The sequence below is a fragment of the Lepidothrix coronata genome, unplaced genomic scaffold (assembly GCF_001604755.1).
Source record: "Lepidothrix coronata isolate B3197 unplaced genomic scaffold, Lepidothrix_coronata-1.0 Scaffold104, whole genome shotgun sequence".
Classification (NCBI taxonomy): domain Eukaryota; kingdom Metazoa; phylum Chordata; class Aves; order Passeriformes; family Pipridae; genus Lepidothrix; species Lepidothrix coronata.
In genome coordinates this window covers 967,625-982,973 of record NW_016690284.1, presented here as the reverse complement: position 1 = coordinate 982,973, position 15,349 = coordinate 967,625, and the positions used below count along the sequence as shown (strand labels likewise).

General features: G+C 37.3%; 1 protein-coding gene across 2 annotated transcripts in view; it reads right to left on the bottom strand.

Annotated features, from left to right (window-relative positions):
* The window catches only part of WDR70 (WD repeat domain 70), a 133,705-nt gene that overhangs the window by 91,879 nt on the left and 26,477 nt on the right, over nt 1-15,349 (bottom strand). For both annotated transcript variants that reach the window (XM_017823660.1, XM_017823659.1), the window contains exons 6-7: nt 6,430-6,489; nt 761-894 (exon numbers count right to left, since the gene is read on the bottom strand). In XM_017823660.1, the coding sequence (XP_017679149.1) occupies nt 761-894; nt 6,430-6,489 (194 nt within the window). The remainder of the gene's footprint in view (nt 1-760; nt 895-6,429; nt 6,490-15,349) is intronic.

Here is a 15,349-nt window from a genome sequence, read left to right as displayed (position 1 = left end):
GGTTTATTTTATGAATGTATTTATCTGAAACTTCACTGAGCAATACTGTTGAAAGAATTCTGCATTCCAGTTCTCTAGAATAAGTAAATGAACACCTTTCACTTACTTTTTAAATTACAAGTGAACAGTATGGAGAATATGGAAAATACTCTCTTTCTGCATTTTCTTTTTAGTGTGCATATATAGAAATACAGAAGTAAATGTAAATAAATATATAGCTTTTTTCTTTAAAAAAAGACAGTATTTCACATTATGTAGCTATTCAATGATCGATGCAATGCAAAGGACCAGTGCATCCTGAAATAGAGGGCTTTGTGACAATTAGATAAAACATCCTCCCCCTCAGAAATCCTGGCAGCAGCTAGAGAGGCTCTCCACAAAGGGGTCAATTGCTTTAACTTTCTTCTCTTCTTAATTAATTTTATATAAGCAGACTACTATAGAAAGTGTATTCTATTAATTTCAGTTACAACTATGAAAGTAAATTTATCTCTTTGTGAGGGCAATTTTCTGATGTGCTGTTAACAAATTCATCTGCAAATTCACCTGTAGCTTTCTAAAATGGGAAAATATGCAAGTCATCGAAAAAAGCATGAAAAGACACAGACAAGTTCTTAGGTTCACATTCCATTTACTACAAAAAATACAATGGTACGTACAAGAGCCTTATAAGCAAGCTATCTTACAAGGCTTTTGTGCATTCTACCAGGAGCTTAACATAGGTACATTCTTAAGTGTAAAAGACAGTCTTCATGCTTACCATTCACAAGGCTGGAGTGACCGAAAAGCTTGGAGAGAGGCATCCATTCCAGCAAAATCCCAAAATTTTACATCATAGTCATATCCACCAGTTATCAAACGAGCACCTGAAGGATCCAACCCCAAAGCAGAAACCTGTACAGAAAAAGAAAATATAATCGCTCAAGCTCTTTATTTTTTCTATGTTTTTTTTTACAATTCTTCAGGTGTCACCAAAAAAAAAACAACACAAAAACCCTCAGGTACAAAGATTACAGTGATTTGCACATAAGGATGCTTACCTATATGTATGTATCTTCTTTACACATATATATGAAAAGTACCGACAGTCGTTACGATTTAATGCAGACACGCTCAAGTACCACCAGAAAAATCTTGTCTCAAAGATATATCAGTCTACTACTGTACTGGTTTTTTTTCCAAGCTTTAGTATATACACTGTGTTATGGAGACTTTTAAAACTTTATGTAAACTGTTGAATAGTTCCCACAGAAGACATTTTAAAACATGGAATTTACCATGAGATATTCCCTTTTTCGTGCCCAGTTGAAAAAGTAACCTAGAGAAAACAATTGTCCCAATAAAAACAGCATGTGAGAATGGAATATATTCTCAAAGATGGACAATTTGCTTTGCTAAAATTTAGATTTCCTTAAATGAAATAGTATGGGGTTGTTTTGAGTCTTCTTTTTCCAGTTTCATGTAGAAAAGGTTCACTTAGTTATTCCTTATTTTATAAAAGACTCACTCCTAGTCATCTTCCCCTGACAAGGTCCATGCTGGTCCCTTTTTAAACATCACCTCCCAAGGGCACAGGAGCAGCAATTCCCAAATGGTGGAAGTCAAGCAGGCAAGGCAGAAGGCCAGCTTGGCTGAACAGGAATCTTCTCTTGGATATAAGTCAAAAGAGATAGGTGTATGCCCAGTGGAAGCAAGGTCAAGTGACATGGGAAGAATACAGAGATGCTGCTTGTTACTGTAGAGAGAAAAGTCGTGCAGCAGAAGCTCAATTGGAATTGAAGCTGCCAGAAATGTGGGGGACAATAAAAAGAGTTTTTTCAAATACATTAATGGCAAAAGGCAGTGGAGTGCCCTAAGCTGGAGGACCATGACTGCAAGAATGATCAACTCCCAGCTGACCTTGAAATTGTGCAGGATCTGCTGCTTCAGCTGCAATCCTAAAGATCTATGGGGTCTGATGGGATTCTCTCCAGAATCCTTACAGAGCTGTCTGATGTCATCACAAAACCCCTCACAATGATTTTTGAACAGTCTTGGGAATTCGGAGAGGTTCCAGCTGACTGGAAGCTGGTGAACATTGTCCTGATTTTCAAGAAGGGCAAGAAGGACCCCAGAAATACAGGGTAAAATCATGGAAAATATTATTCTGGGAGGTATTGAAAAACACCTGATGGATCATACAGTCATCGGTCACAGCCAGCACAGCCTCATGAGAAGAAAGTCCTGCTTTTCAAATCTGATTTCCCTTTAAAACAAGGTAACCCACCTAGCTGATCAAGGGAAGCCAGTTGATGCAATGTTTTTGGATTTCAGTAAAGCTTTTGATACTGTTTCTCACAGGATCCTTCTGGACAGCTTTCCAGCCCACAACTGGATAAACACATCAGGTGGTGGGTGAGCAATTGTCTCACAGGTCAAGCACAGAGGGTAATAGTGAATGGAGTAACACCAGACTGGTGACCTGTCACTAGCAGGGTTTCGCAGGGCTCCATCCTTGACCCAGTTCTCCTCAGTATCTTCATTAATGACTTGTATTCAGGACTCGAATACTAAGTATGTTTGTAGATGATACAAAATTGGGAGGAGCTGCTGACTCTCTTCAGGGCAAAAAGGATTTGCAGAGACACCTCAACAAATAGCAATGGGCAGTCACCAACTGTATGACCTTTAATAAAGGCAAGTGCTGGATTCTGCTGGGACAGGGCAACCCTGGTTGTGTGTATAGACCGGGGAATGAGAGGCTGGAGAGCAGCACTGTGGAAAGAGACCTGGGAGTGAGGTCGTGGTCAATGGCGAGTTGAACATGAGTCAGCAGTGCCTTGGCAGCCAGAAGGGCCAACCGTGTCCTGGGAGGCATCGGGCCCATCATCACCAGCTGGTCGAGGGAGGGGATTGTCCCACTCATCTCTGCACTGGAGCAGCCTCACCTCGAGTTCTCTGTGCAGTATGGGGCACCACAACATAACAAATACACTATGCTATTAGAGTGTCCAAAGAGGGCAACAAGGATGGTGGAGGGTCTGGAGAGAAAGCTGTATGAGGAGGGGCTGAGGTCACCTGTTCAGCCCGGGTAGAGGAGGCTGAGGGGAGACTCCTCAGCTTCCTCATGAGGGAAAGTGAAGGGGCAGACACCAATCTCTTCTCTGTAGTGACCAGTGACAGGACCTGAGGGAATGGTCTGAAGTTGCGTCAGGGGAGATTTACGTTGGATATTAGAAAAACGTTCTTCACCCAGAGGGTGGTTGGGCACTGGAACAGGCTTCCCAATGGTCACAGCACCAAGCCTGACAGAGTCCAAGAAATGTTTGGGCGATACTCTCAGGCACATGGTGTGATTCTTGGAGAGTCTTGGATAGTCCTGTGCAGGGCCAGGAGTTGGACTCGATGATCCTTGTGGGTCCCTTCCAACTCAGAATATTCTGTGATTCTGTAACACAGGTACCTCACAGTATTTCAAACATACAATGCTCTCGTACAGCCAACAGTTTGAAAATAGTACTTTCAAGGAAACCAAGATGTGGCAGAAATGATGCTCCCATGCACAAGACATTTGACTCCTCCTTAACCTAAATGTCCTGCATTCTAATTTAGAGGCATTCACTTGCAGAAATCTTATCTTTTACATAAAGTCTAAAACCTCATTATTCTAAAGAATGCAAAAGATGATCAAATGCCCTAATGCAGTGTCCCCAAAAATACATATAAGAGTGAATAGGTTCAACATTTTTCTTTTTATTTCCGTAAATGAAATGTTCAAATGTGATGCTTTGTGCTATCCCCAAGAACACATTAAACTCCACATAGTGACTATGTCACCGTCACATAATTGATTTTCAAATTAAACGGATGTAACCTCTTATGTGTTTCTGAAAAAAAATATTCGCCCCTTTTACAACTTCAATGGAAACTCTGAACCCTAGTAATTTCATTCATGATTTCTGACATGCAGGAAAACTGGGTATCTCCAGATTAATCACAACACTCAAGTGTTCCATTCTACAATAACTACTACATGAGGGAGCAGCTGTGATATGAGATGTTACAGAAAGCAAAGTGCTCAGAATACTTCTGATTATATATTCTTTCTCATACCCACCTATATATAAAATGTGCCAGGAGAAAAAAAATATACATATATCTCTGAAGTTTCACTGGGAATAGTAACTCCTATTATTCTGTACAAGCAAGACAACCGGGAAATTAATCAGGTTTCTGGAAAGGCTCTCCAGCTTGGGAAATCTTTTCTGAGACTTTTCAGCTGCACAGGAATAGAGTCATCATCAAATCCACATTCACTAGATTGAAGAGGTACAGATGGTATACATAAGTTTAGCTGAAATACAGTACACTGTATGAACATAATGAGACAACTGTATTTAAAAACATTAAGGTGAAACACCAAAATCAAGATACAAAGTTGCTCCCATCCTTATGAGTGTCTAGGCTCACAAGTAATTAGTTTCACTATTCTAAAACAAACAAAAAACCCCAAAAAGATAGCCCTTCCACAGAAGAGTGCTTTTTTTTAAGGATATGTTTCATCTACTGCATCCAGTCTAATCCAACTGTTCTATATATACCCCCACATGACAATTCATCTCTGTTGTAGGTGATGACAGCTCCATTCTCCTGCAGTCAAAATACCTCAGAAATCTTCCAAAAAAGAAACTTCCACTTTACAAAGCTTTTCAGTTAGAAAGAACATGAGCTTATTCTTTAAGAAGCTATGAAAAGATTTACTGCTTTAATATAGCAAAATATAATTCAAAACATTTTACCTAACGAAGTTTGTTAGGAAATGTATTCAAGAAACATACTGCAGAAGCAGTTACTGTCACGTGTAAAATGGGAAACTGGTTTGCACTAGTACACTACTCTGCAGACCGTAGTATTCATAGAAATTAGTATGCAACGAAGTTGCATGCACTGTATGTAGAAAAATCCACTCTGTTTAGTGCAATACAACACATCTTTTACAGGTCTCAAAAGTGAACACTTTTCTATTTTAATTTATAACACACTTATTACTTCTTTCCTCTTTTCCCTCTACTTCTGTATGCCTAGCTCTATGATAAAGCAAATGGGTAAGTCTTATCACCTCTCCACACTTCAAGACAGACCACAAAGTTTGATGCCAGATTACTGAATAGACTCTTTAAAAAAAAATTATATTTCTGAAAGCTTATTAAAAAAAATCATCTTTCCTGTTAAATTTAAACTCCTAGAAAATTCCTTTTAAATGTCTGATAAATATTAAGAAATCAATTGTTAAAAATCCAAAATATAAACTAATAAATGCTTGTTTTATTTTTATTTATGTTACTTCAATAATTTTATTATTTTAAATATTTATTAATATTTTTGAATGGAAAACTAGTGAGTCTGTGATCATATTAATTATATAAAATCAAATAAAGGAAACATACACATATACATTTCTTAAGACTGTTTAAAACATCACAAAAAAGCATTTTCCTCAAATAATTACTTTGTTTTTCTTTCCTTTCTCTTTCTTCTCCTCCCTAAAAAAAAATTCTCATGAACAACATGAGTAAGATTTCTACTAACTAGCTGACAATGCTTTCACATGAATGTAATAACAATAAAAGAGATTCTAGTATTATTTTCTCATTAAAGCCTTCGTCATGGACCAAACCGAAGAGAGTAGCAGCAGCATCTTTTTTAATGACGAATGAAGAATACAGTGAAAGGACTGGGGAACAGATTGGAATTTCTTCATGGCCAATGAAAAAATTACATTCTATAAAAACAGGTATTCTATCAATCAGCATGTAAAAGCAGTTGAATTTGTGTTAGAAGATGAGATTACTCAGAGATAAAACATATAGAGCAAAGAAATTATAATTCCTAGTTGGAACCTATAGTGGTTCTTTAAAAGACAACGAAGGAGAAATACTGTCCGTACCATTGGAGAAATAGTGCAGATAATATTGGAGAAAAGATGCAGTTAAAGACAAGGAAGAACAAGGTTTTAAGAAACTGAGAATGGTGCATAAAAGGCACTGAAAGACTCAAGAAGAATGAAGTACTCAGCTGCAAAGTCTTAGAAACTTTGACAATAACATTCTCTTTTAAATCCATGACCAAAGGAAGGTCCAGATTAGACCCAGGTCAATATTAGGAAGGTCTAGCCTAGAAGAGAAACTCTAACAATCACAGAAAGCATAATGATGAATATGAGACTACAGTTGAGTCAAATGGAGCTATATTTGGGTTATTATAAGAAACTGAAGAGGCGGTCCTAAAACACACTCTTCAATTGCACTAAGAAAAGACATAGATTAAAATAACGAATTAAGGAAAAAATTTGGTTTTTGAACTTCATCTGATAATCAGTATTTGTTAACTTATTTTATAGACTGATAGTTCTAGAAAAGCATGGAGTGTTGAAAATGTGTTATCACTTACTGTCTTCGTTCCATGTTGGAGTGTAATTTCATGTGAATCTGGAATTTTCTTGACAGGGTTCTGGAAAAGAAGAAAATTCACCTCTGTGAAAATAGTGCTATCACCAAAAAAACCCACTAATGCAATAAACATGCAAAAGTAAGAAAGCTTTCCCTCACATCAGCCATAACACGAGGAGGAAAAAGTCATAAACAAGACACTGATTTCATATTTTTATTTTCATGGATACACCCCTAAAAATACAAGGAATAATATTTAAAAAAATTACACCATTGTAAGACAAAAGCAGGATTATTTTTTTTCCTCTTTAGAAAACATTAATTCACACAGAAAGAAATGCACTGAAAGTAGTCAACTACTTTTGAGCAAGTTTCTACAAAGGTCATGTGAAACACTACTCTCAAAATGCTTATTTATCTGGTACCACTCAAGTTTCCTAAAACAGACACAATCTATCCTCTTGATATCTTTGTTATAATTTTCTGTTGCTAAGGTCTGATTTTCAAATAATTTTTAAGCACGCTTTATATTATAGATTATATCTCTTCCCTTACCTATCTCTGCAAATCTCCTTGCTGTTTTAATGCTTCACAGGAATATTCTCTATGGCATCAGGTTGATTTCCTTTATGCTTGTTTTATCTTCCTTATCAGTTCTATCAGTTTTATTTCTCTGATAAAACTGAAACTTTCACTCTCTTTGGTTTAGCCACAGCTACCCTTCTTCTAAACTTTACTTCTTCCCACTAACAACAGCTCTGATTCCCAAAACCACTGTATAATTTCTTTCTCTTTTCACACATACATATAGAGATATGAGTCACCATAAGACTCACACCCTCTGTTTTCACATGTGCACACAACCCCAATAGTCACAGGTGTTTGAAGGGTACCTAGAATACTGGCATGGAAATCATATATGCACCTAAAAGGTACGTACTGTATCTGTCTGGAGTGGAGTTAACTTTCTGCACACTCGCCCCTCACAGTGCTGTGCTGTGTGTTGGGAGCCAGAAAGGTGCTGGTAACACACCAGTGTGTTGGGCACTGCTGGGCAGGCTCGCACAGCATCAAGGCCATGCCTGCAACATCCCCACTCAAGGGCCAGTACACTGGGGGTGGGCAAGATCTGGAGAGGGGACACAGCTAGGGCAGCTGAGCCAAGCTAACCAAAGAGACATTCCATACCAGGGTGTCTGCTCAGCAGTGAAAGCTCAGGGGTGTGGTTGGGTGTGTGCACGCACTCATTATTACATTTGTCTTCCAGAGCAACCACTTTGCACACTGAAACCCTGCCGGGAAGGGGCAAGACGTCGCCTGCTGACAGGAAGTAGAAAATAAAGTTTTTGTTTTCCTGTGTTTCCGCATGCAGCCTTTGCTTTTACTTCATTAAACTGCCTTTATCTTGATCTATGAGATTTTTTCCATCTTACTCTCTTTTCCCAGCCTGCACCTGCTGAGAAGGTAAGGGATAAAGCAGCATAGTGGGCACCTGGCATCCAGCCAAGGTCAGCCCACCTCAAGGTAACAGTAAAGGTTTACAAATAGCTACACATGACATCCTGAAAGGTATAACCCATGTGACATTAAGTGACACTTCCATAAACCACTGTAACTCAAAATTCCCAAGTGAAGCTGTGAGAATGAAAACTGAGTTTATTGTTCAAGTGATCCTATAAAGCACATGGACAAAGGTTTTCAATGCTTCATCATTCCCTGAACTATTAACTGGTATTGCTAGTCTTGGGATGAAAAAAACTGCTCAAGAGCCACTGCCCGCCTATACTTGTCATCTAAGCACATTCCACAAAAGCAGAAGTGTGAAAAGGAAACAAACAGCTTCCAAGATTCATTCTGCCCTCACCCACAACAAAAGAGGTACTATTTCTGTGAATCAAAGGCTTTCACAGAAACCATCTGTTGCTGGAAGGAGAAACAGCATTTTGATCATTCTTAATCAGCGCAAAGTTGTCTTTTCTGCATGGGAATATTATAAAGTTTTTCATTTCATATAGCTTACCACAAAGGTAGGTATTGTATGTCTGTATTGTGTCAGCACTGAATTTAATTTTCAGAGGGTATGTTAGCCACTTCAAGAGTTCTTTCAAGAATTCAAAGAAAAAAAATTAATTTATTAATAAACAAAATGAGCTAGAACAAACTTACTTTAATTGCTAGCTCCTTCAGGTGACAGTAATTAAACCCCCTTTTGCATGAGAAGAGTGAACCACTCACATAAAAACATTTTTGCTTTACAGCACACTTATGTTGAACACTATTCTGGCTACTTATCTTTACAGGAGAAGAACAGATAGGAATACATTCTGCCACCTGATAAATCAAACAGCCTGAGCCTGAAAGTCAGACATTTGGTGACTGCTAGTGGTGTAAGCTCTGCAGTGTCCAAGGGATGCTGACAGTTAAAGTAACTGTTTAGACTATTCAAAACAAAAAATTAAGATAACATCCAGGAACATATCTTGGCATAACATCTTCAAATTAGCCAAACATTTACAAAAAAACCAAGGTGGTTTATTCTATTTTAGTTAACTACGAACTTCCTTAAATAACTCGGAATGATATAAGGATCTCTAACCTGCTACAACACAATGCACACAAGATAATCAGATGCAACTATCACTTCTCCAGTTATTATATTCCCAAGGATAAAGAATGCCTAAAATCCTTTTTTTTCCACACACAAAAAAGAAAATATAGTTAATATATTCATGCTGATTTGAACATCCAGGTAGTATGTATACCGGAATATTCCTGTAAGTCTGAAGAAAATTAATAGCTAGAGTTTGTCCAAAGTGTACCTGCCCTTCCAGGACTTGTTGCTTGGACTTCAGATGTTAAGTTTACACAAACTGATTCTATTATTTCACTACCCTTGTTCTGCAAAATTTGTACTGTAATTAAAACCAAAGGAAATAAAATCTTTACAGGATTTTTGTGGGGGCTTTTTTGTTATTGTTGTTTTCATTTTAAACCATATCAGGAAAAGACAATGTTTTAATATTTTAAATTTCTCTTTCAGCAGAAACAAAGGAAACTGTCATGGTGTTGGCAAATCTCCTAATATTTTTACAAAAATTCTCAATTCCCTGGTTTACATAAGATTAATACATATTAAATCTGTGAAATAGTGTATTCTGGGAGCTAAAAGTTTTTCTCAAAAATGAAAAGTCTCACCTTTAGAACAATTTCCGCAAAGGGACACTGCAACTCAGCATCACATCTGCAGCATGCAGACGCATTTTATTCAGGGAATCCCAGATATAGTTGACTGTTAAAACTCCTATGCCTGACAACACACTTCTATTTACTGCACCATTGTCAGTAAATATTGTGGATTTTTTTTAACTTGTTCCTTTGGGAGCTTCCTTATCCTCAGGCAATAGTCAGAAAATATGCCACTAGACACCAGGGGCTGAAACTAGGTCAGTCTCTCCAATATCTCTTGAGAAAACTCAAAGACAAAACCAAAAAAATCAAATAAACCAAAACGATTCACCTTTTCATGGCCCAACCAGAGAAAGGCAGAATGATGCATTTAAGCCTAAAAAAGGCTCTACTGCTCTGTTTGCAGAGGTCTGTATATCACCACATGGAAATTATACTGTATAGAGAAACTTGCAAGCTATAGGTAATCTTCCACACAGTGGGCCCTTAAATAGAAGTCTTTTGGGTACTCACAAGACTACAATTTACAGAGAAAACAATTTTTTTTCTTTGTGTTTGCAATTGTCTTAATATTCCATATAAAGGATCCTGCCTTCTCTGAGGATTTCAAGGCCCTGGAAGAAAATACGACTTTCCATATCTTTGTTCTCAGTTCTCTCTCAAAACACTGGCTTCCTGGAAACTTGAAAAGACTTCTCATTTGTAACAGTAAAGCTATGGTACAACATGGAGAAAAAAATGCAAAACTACAACTGCTTAAAATAAAAGGTGAGCACTTCCACCTCTCCTGTGAAGAAAGGCTGAGAGCATTGGGGTTGTTCAGCAGAGAGAAGAGAAGGCTACATGGAAGCATTATAGCACCTTCCAGTACAAAAAAGTTGGAGGCACTTTTCACAAGGACATGTGAAGGACATGTGAACTGAAACGGGGTAGGTTTAGGTTAGATATTAGGAAGAAATTCTTTACTATGAGACTGAGGAGGCACTGGAACAGGTTGCTCAGAGAAGTTGTGGATGACCCATCCCTGGAAGTGTTCAAGGCCAGGTTGGGTGGGGCTTTGAGCAACCTGGTCTAGTGGAATGTGTCCCTGCCCATGGCAGCAGGGTTGAACTAGATGACCATTAAGGTCCCTTCCAACCCAAACCAGTCAATGATTCTATGATTCTACTATACTAAAAAAACCCTTCTGCGGCAGGTTGTAAACACTCACAGCCTACTGTTTTGGGTGTCTGTTTTGGTATATTCCACGGGGAAGATGCTGTCTGTTCAAGGGCAGGAGCGATGAGGAGGAGGCAAGAGCTACACTTTACAGAGACTTCTCCATTTCTGGTTAAACAACAAATTTCACAGAGGCAGTCTGACACTGATAATTGCTGCCTTACTTGAAGACAAATGGAAAGGCCTGTGGTCCTAAATTGGCAGCAGGAATAGCTGGTGGAAGTGGAAGGGATACAACAGATCCTAGCAACAAATGGTGACAGAATTACCTCCATCTATTTAAAAAACTGCAGCATTTCCAACTCATCAAAAAAGGACTTCCTGCAGTTTTAATCACCCAAATCCCGGGCCTCCTGGCAATTATGAAAAAAGAACTTTCTATTTTCATGCCTTTTGTTTAAATACCTCCTGTTCATGTTTTCTTTCAAGTTTTCTTCCCATCCAAAATGACTGTATTGCAGGGAAAAGCAAATGCCACCCTGCTGTCGGGCAAGCTGGGGAGAACAGGAAAGTTTGAGATTCATCAAAAGGCTTTCCTTTTTGACACCAGCACACAGACTAACAGTGCTGCAATCTACCTTGTGATCTGATACTACCAGATTTTTATCTTTTCCATTTTCTCCAGCAAAGAGTTCAAAATAATAAGCACAATTAAAAAGGAGTAATCAAGTGTAACAGGAGGCGTTAAAAAGAGAAATGTAAGATCTCCTAATAAAAATCTTCATGGTGTAAATTATGTAAAGTACTGAAAGAAAACATTCTCAAGAGATTTTAAGGATAAAAACATGGGCAGAAAACTCATAACCAATCACAACAGAAAGGATGGGATTTCTAACACAGTACTCGCCAAAGCAGACAGGTACAACACCACAAGCTCTTCACAGAATCACAGAATTGTAAGGGTTGGAAGGGATCTCTGAGGAGTCTCTAAGTCCAACCCCCTGCCAAGGCAGAGTCACCTAGAGCAGGTGACACAAGAATGCATCCAGGCGAGTGTGGAATGTCTCCAGAGAGGGAGACTCCAGGACCTTCCTGGGCAGCCTGTAAAGTTTAGACAGATAAAATACCACAGAAAACCCCTGAATTCTGGAGGTAAACAACTATTTATTTTGATCACCACAGAAATCCAGTCCAACTAATGCAATATCTAGTTACAACAATATATTAAAACAAATACCAGAAGGCTTCAAACTCATGCTTGTAGTTGCTTGCTAATACCTATATCAAAATGTGTTTGGTTTATGGATCCAAGTACTCTCTCTCAAACATCACCTAAAACACTTCAGTGGAAAGAAGTTTTACAAATCTATATAGTCTACAAAATTTCACAATGGAACATTTACACAACCTCCTTGTATTGGAACTAAGCTCAGACCCGCAAACATACAGTTTTTTCCTTTCTACCTAATGTCCAATTCTGATGCAAAAGTGAAGAAAATTAAGAGAGCATTTTAGTGATGATGAACAGAGAGAAGAGAATCTTGTTCCATTCTTCAACATTGAGTCTGAAACACTATTTGAAGAAAGATAAAAGGGTGTTGAGGGGAGTATTTCACAGATCTGGAAGAAAACATGCCTCATTCCTCTTTTCAAACTAGATAAATGTTTTAAGCTGTTAGGCACCCAGCTGAATTTTCCATGACAGCAGAGAAAGATGAAGGCAGTAATAAGAGTTCTAATTTATTTTTTCTGTTCTTTTTTAAACTTGTTTTTCAAACAAATACACACTGATGTCATGTTTGGTTCCACAATCATGCACTGATTAAAAACATATTACCTGTAAAACAGGCAGGTTTTCCAAGTCAAAATATTTCATTATTTTCCTCCACAAATTAAACTGAAAATAAATGTGTAAGAAATACACTAAGGTTGCACAAGTGTACACTCAAAAGATGGAGTATGAAAAAACACAATGTGACAAATGTGTAAGATGCTGTTCTACAGAAATAGAAAAACATAAACACTTTTGAGTTTACAGGAGTGCATTATCCACAAACTTCCATGCAGAAGGAAGTGTACAGATTTGAAAGGACATTTCAACAACTTTTAATTTCCTCTCTTTTAGGTGTTAGATTAGACAGATGTATTCTCATTCAAACTTGCATGCTATTAAACTCAGCTTGGCCCAGATTCATATACTCTCTGAATGTGACATATCTAAATATGGAAAACACTTACTTCAGACTTCCAATACAGCCTTCAAAAACAAGCAGATAACTCAAGAAGAATCAGAGTACCAAAAAAAGAAATCATTTGGAGATGTCTCCTCTTCATTAATTATTCAGGAAGTGCAAGGCAACTAAATTCCTAACATTAGTGTCTTTATTATCTTGAATGAATCAGGGCCTACGCATCTGTATTATCTAAATTTCTGGTCTGAAAAAGATAAAGGAAAATATTCTGGAAAACATGCAAACACTGGTATGAATTATCTTGGCTGATATTTCCATGAAACACCCACAATATCAGTTGCTCATGGAAAAACATAGATAAATCATAACTACATGACAAATGCAAAAAACCTTCAAAATTAATAGAAATTCTGGAAGGGTCCTACAAAATGCTATTGCTTCCAGTTATACTCTAATTTGGGTAACAGTTAAACCAGCACAGAACTTATGTCTCCGGTTTTAGGTACGGTAAGATTAAGGAGATGTTATTCTTTCCTTTACTCAACTAAAAGGTATTGCTCCGATGTGTTTTCAAGAACTAAGGAGGTGCTGCTAGTAGATGAGCTTCCTTTTGAATGTCTACAGAAAGTAAATTTGATTATTCAATATGGAAATGTCACTGTGGCTAGCTTCTCCCAACATCATCTAATTAACAGACTCGTGAAATTTTTTCTTATGATCTGAAACAGAGTGTTTTGTCAGGTTCAACCAGCACGGGAAAAGACCTTAGATTAAATCTTTATTTCTGCACATGACTGCCTAAAAATAATAAATTTCTAATTTTATTTTAAGTCAGATACGACATATTTTATTAGATAGTGGGTCAAATGATGATGGGTCAAATGGTAATCCAGAGACTGTGCCCTGACACAACAGGTAAAGGCAATTAATTCTCCTCTTCCCCTTCATGCCATTTGCTGGCACATCCCTTTCTGAAAAGACGCCAATGGCTTACCAGTTTAGAAAAGGTATTACAAGTAGAGTCTCAGCATGTTTGCAAATATCTTTTTTAGATATAAACATCATACTTTTAAAGTACAGCAAAAAGCCTGCCTGATCTGTCTCCTGGGAGACAGTTTTAGATAGATTTCAGGAGGCTACTGTTTTTCATCTAGATTCTAAAATCTCATTCAGATGGCTTCTAAATTTCTAACAAGTTCTTGATTTATGAAGTCATAGTTTATATTAATATTTATGATCTGGGAATTGTTCTCATGATATACACCAGAGAAATTCTCTTGAGCCTCTTCTAAAGCAAGTTATAGTCATTGATAAAACTGATTTAAATCTAAAATTGCCTGGAGTCCTTCAAGTTTCCTTTGCAGTTTCTGGGAGACTGATTTACTTAAGCTGAGCACTCTGGTGATACTTCAGATATGCTACATTCTGCTCACATAACCACCTACCTATTTCAGCTTTACCTTCTCAGTTTCAAATGTGTATAAATATAAACACTTCATATTTGCTGAAATGGTATGCGCAACTATATATACCACAAAAATGCACCCATGTTCAGTCAAGGCACAGTTTTACTACAGTAAAAAAAATACAAAAAATTACTACTACTCCTTATGTTAAGAATGAAAAAAATCTTCAGCATTTCCAGTCAGACATATAATTATTTAAGGTTATTCTTCAGAGTTGAATGGAGTATTTTGTTTTAATATAATGGAATACGTCCAGTCACTCTGAAAGAGTTAAACAGCTCACACAACCACAGATCAGCTGACAATGAGGAGAAATAAAACAAACTCTGAAAGCTCTACTCTGGCTGGTAGGTATCCAAACAATAGCTTAATTATGAAAACAGAAAGGACAAATAATTGTGAACTTTCAACTCTCTGGAGCTGAAGTGCCAAATGTTTGGTTCAGATGCCAACAGGGCCTCACTTATGCATTCACATATTTTACATTCAGCTTGCTAAAAATTTTGTACCACAGATTCCACATGCGATTTCTAAACAGGGAATATGCCCTAAAAGACACCCATGAAAGAATTCAAAACTAAAACAAAGGATGCACAACCAGATTGAACTTCACATTCATTAACGCATAATACTTTTCAGCCTGCTAGCCAGTTCACTTAAGTATTTACATTAAACTTACTCTAAAACATGTTTTATCTAAACTACACAAATGCTTTATCATTATCACCATTTGGCAAACTTTGGAGAAAAAAAAGCATGAAGTTCTTTCACCTGACTCACCAAGAGAAACCATGAACACTCAAGATGTTTTTCACTGCTTGAAATGGCTTTACTGTTCACTAGATTTAACTTCTGTCTTAAAATAAAAGTATTTATGAAGTATCTTATAATTTAGAAACTACATATGCACAAACTTAAA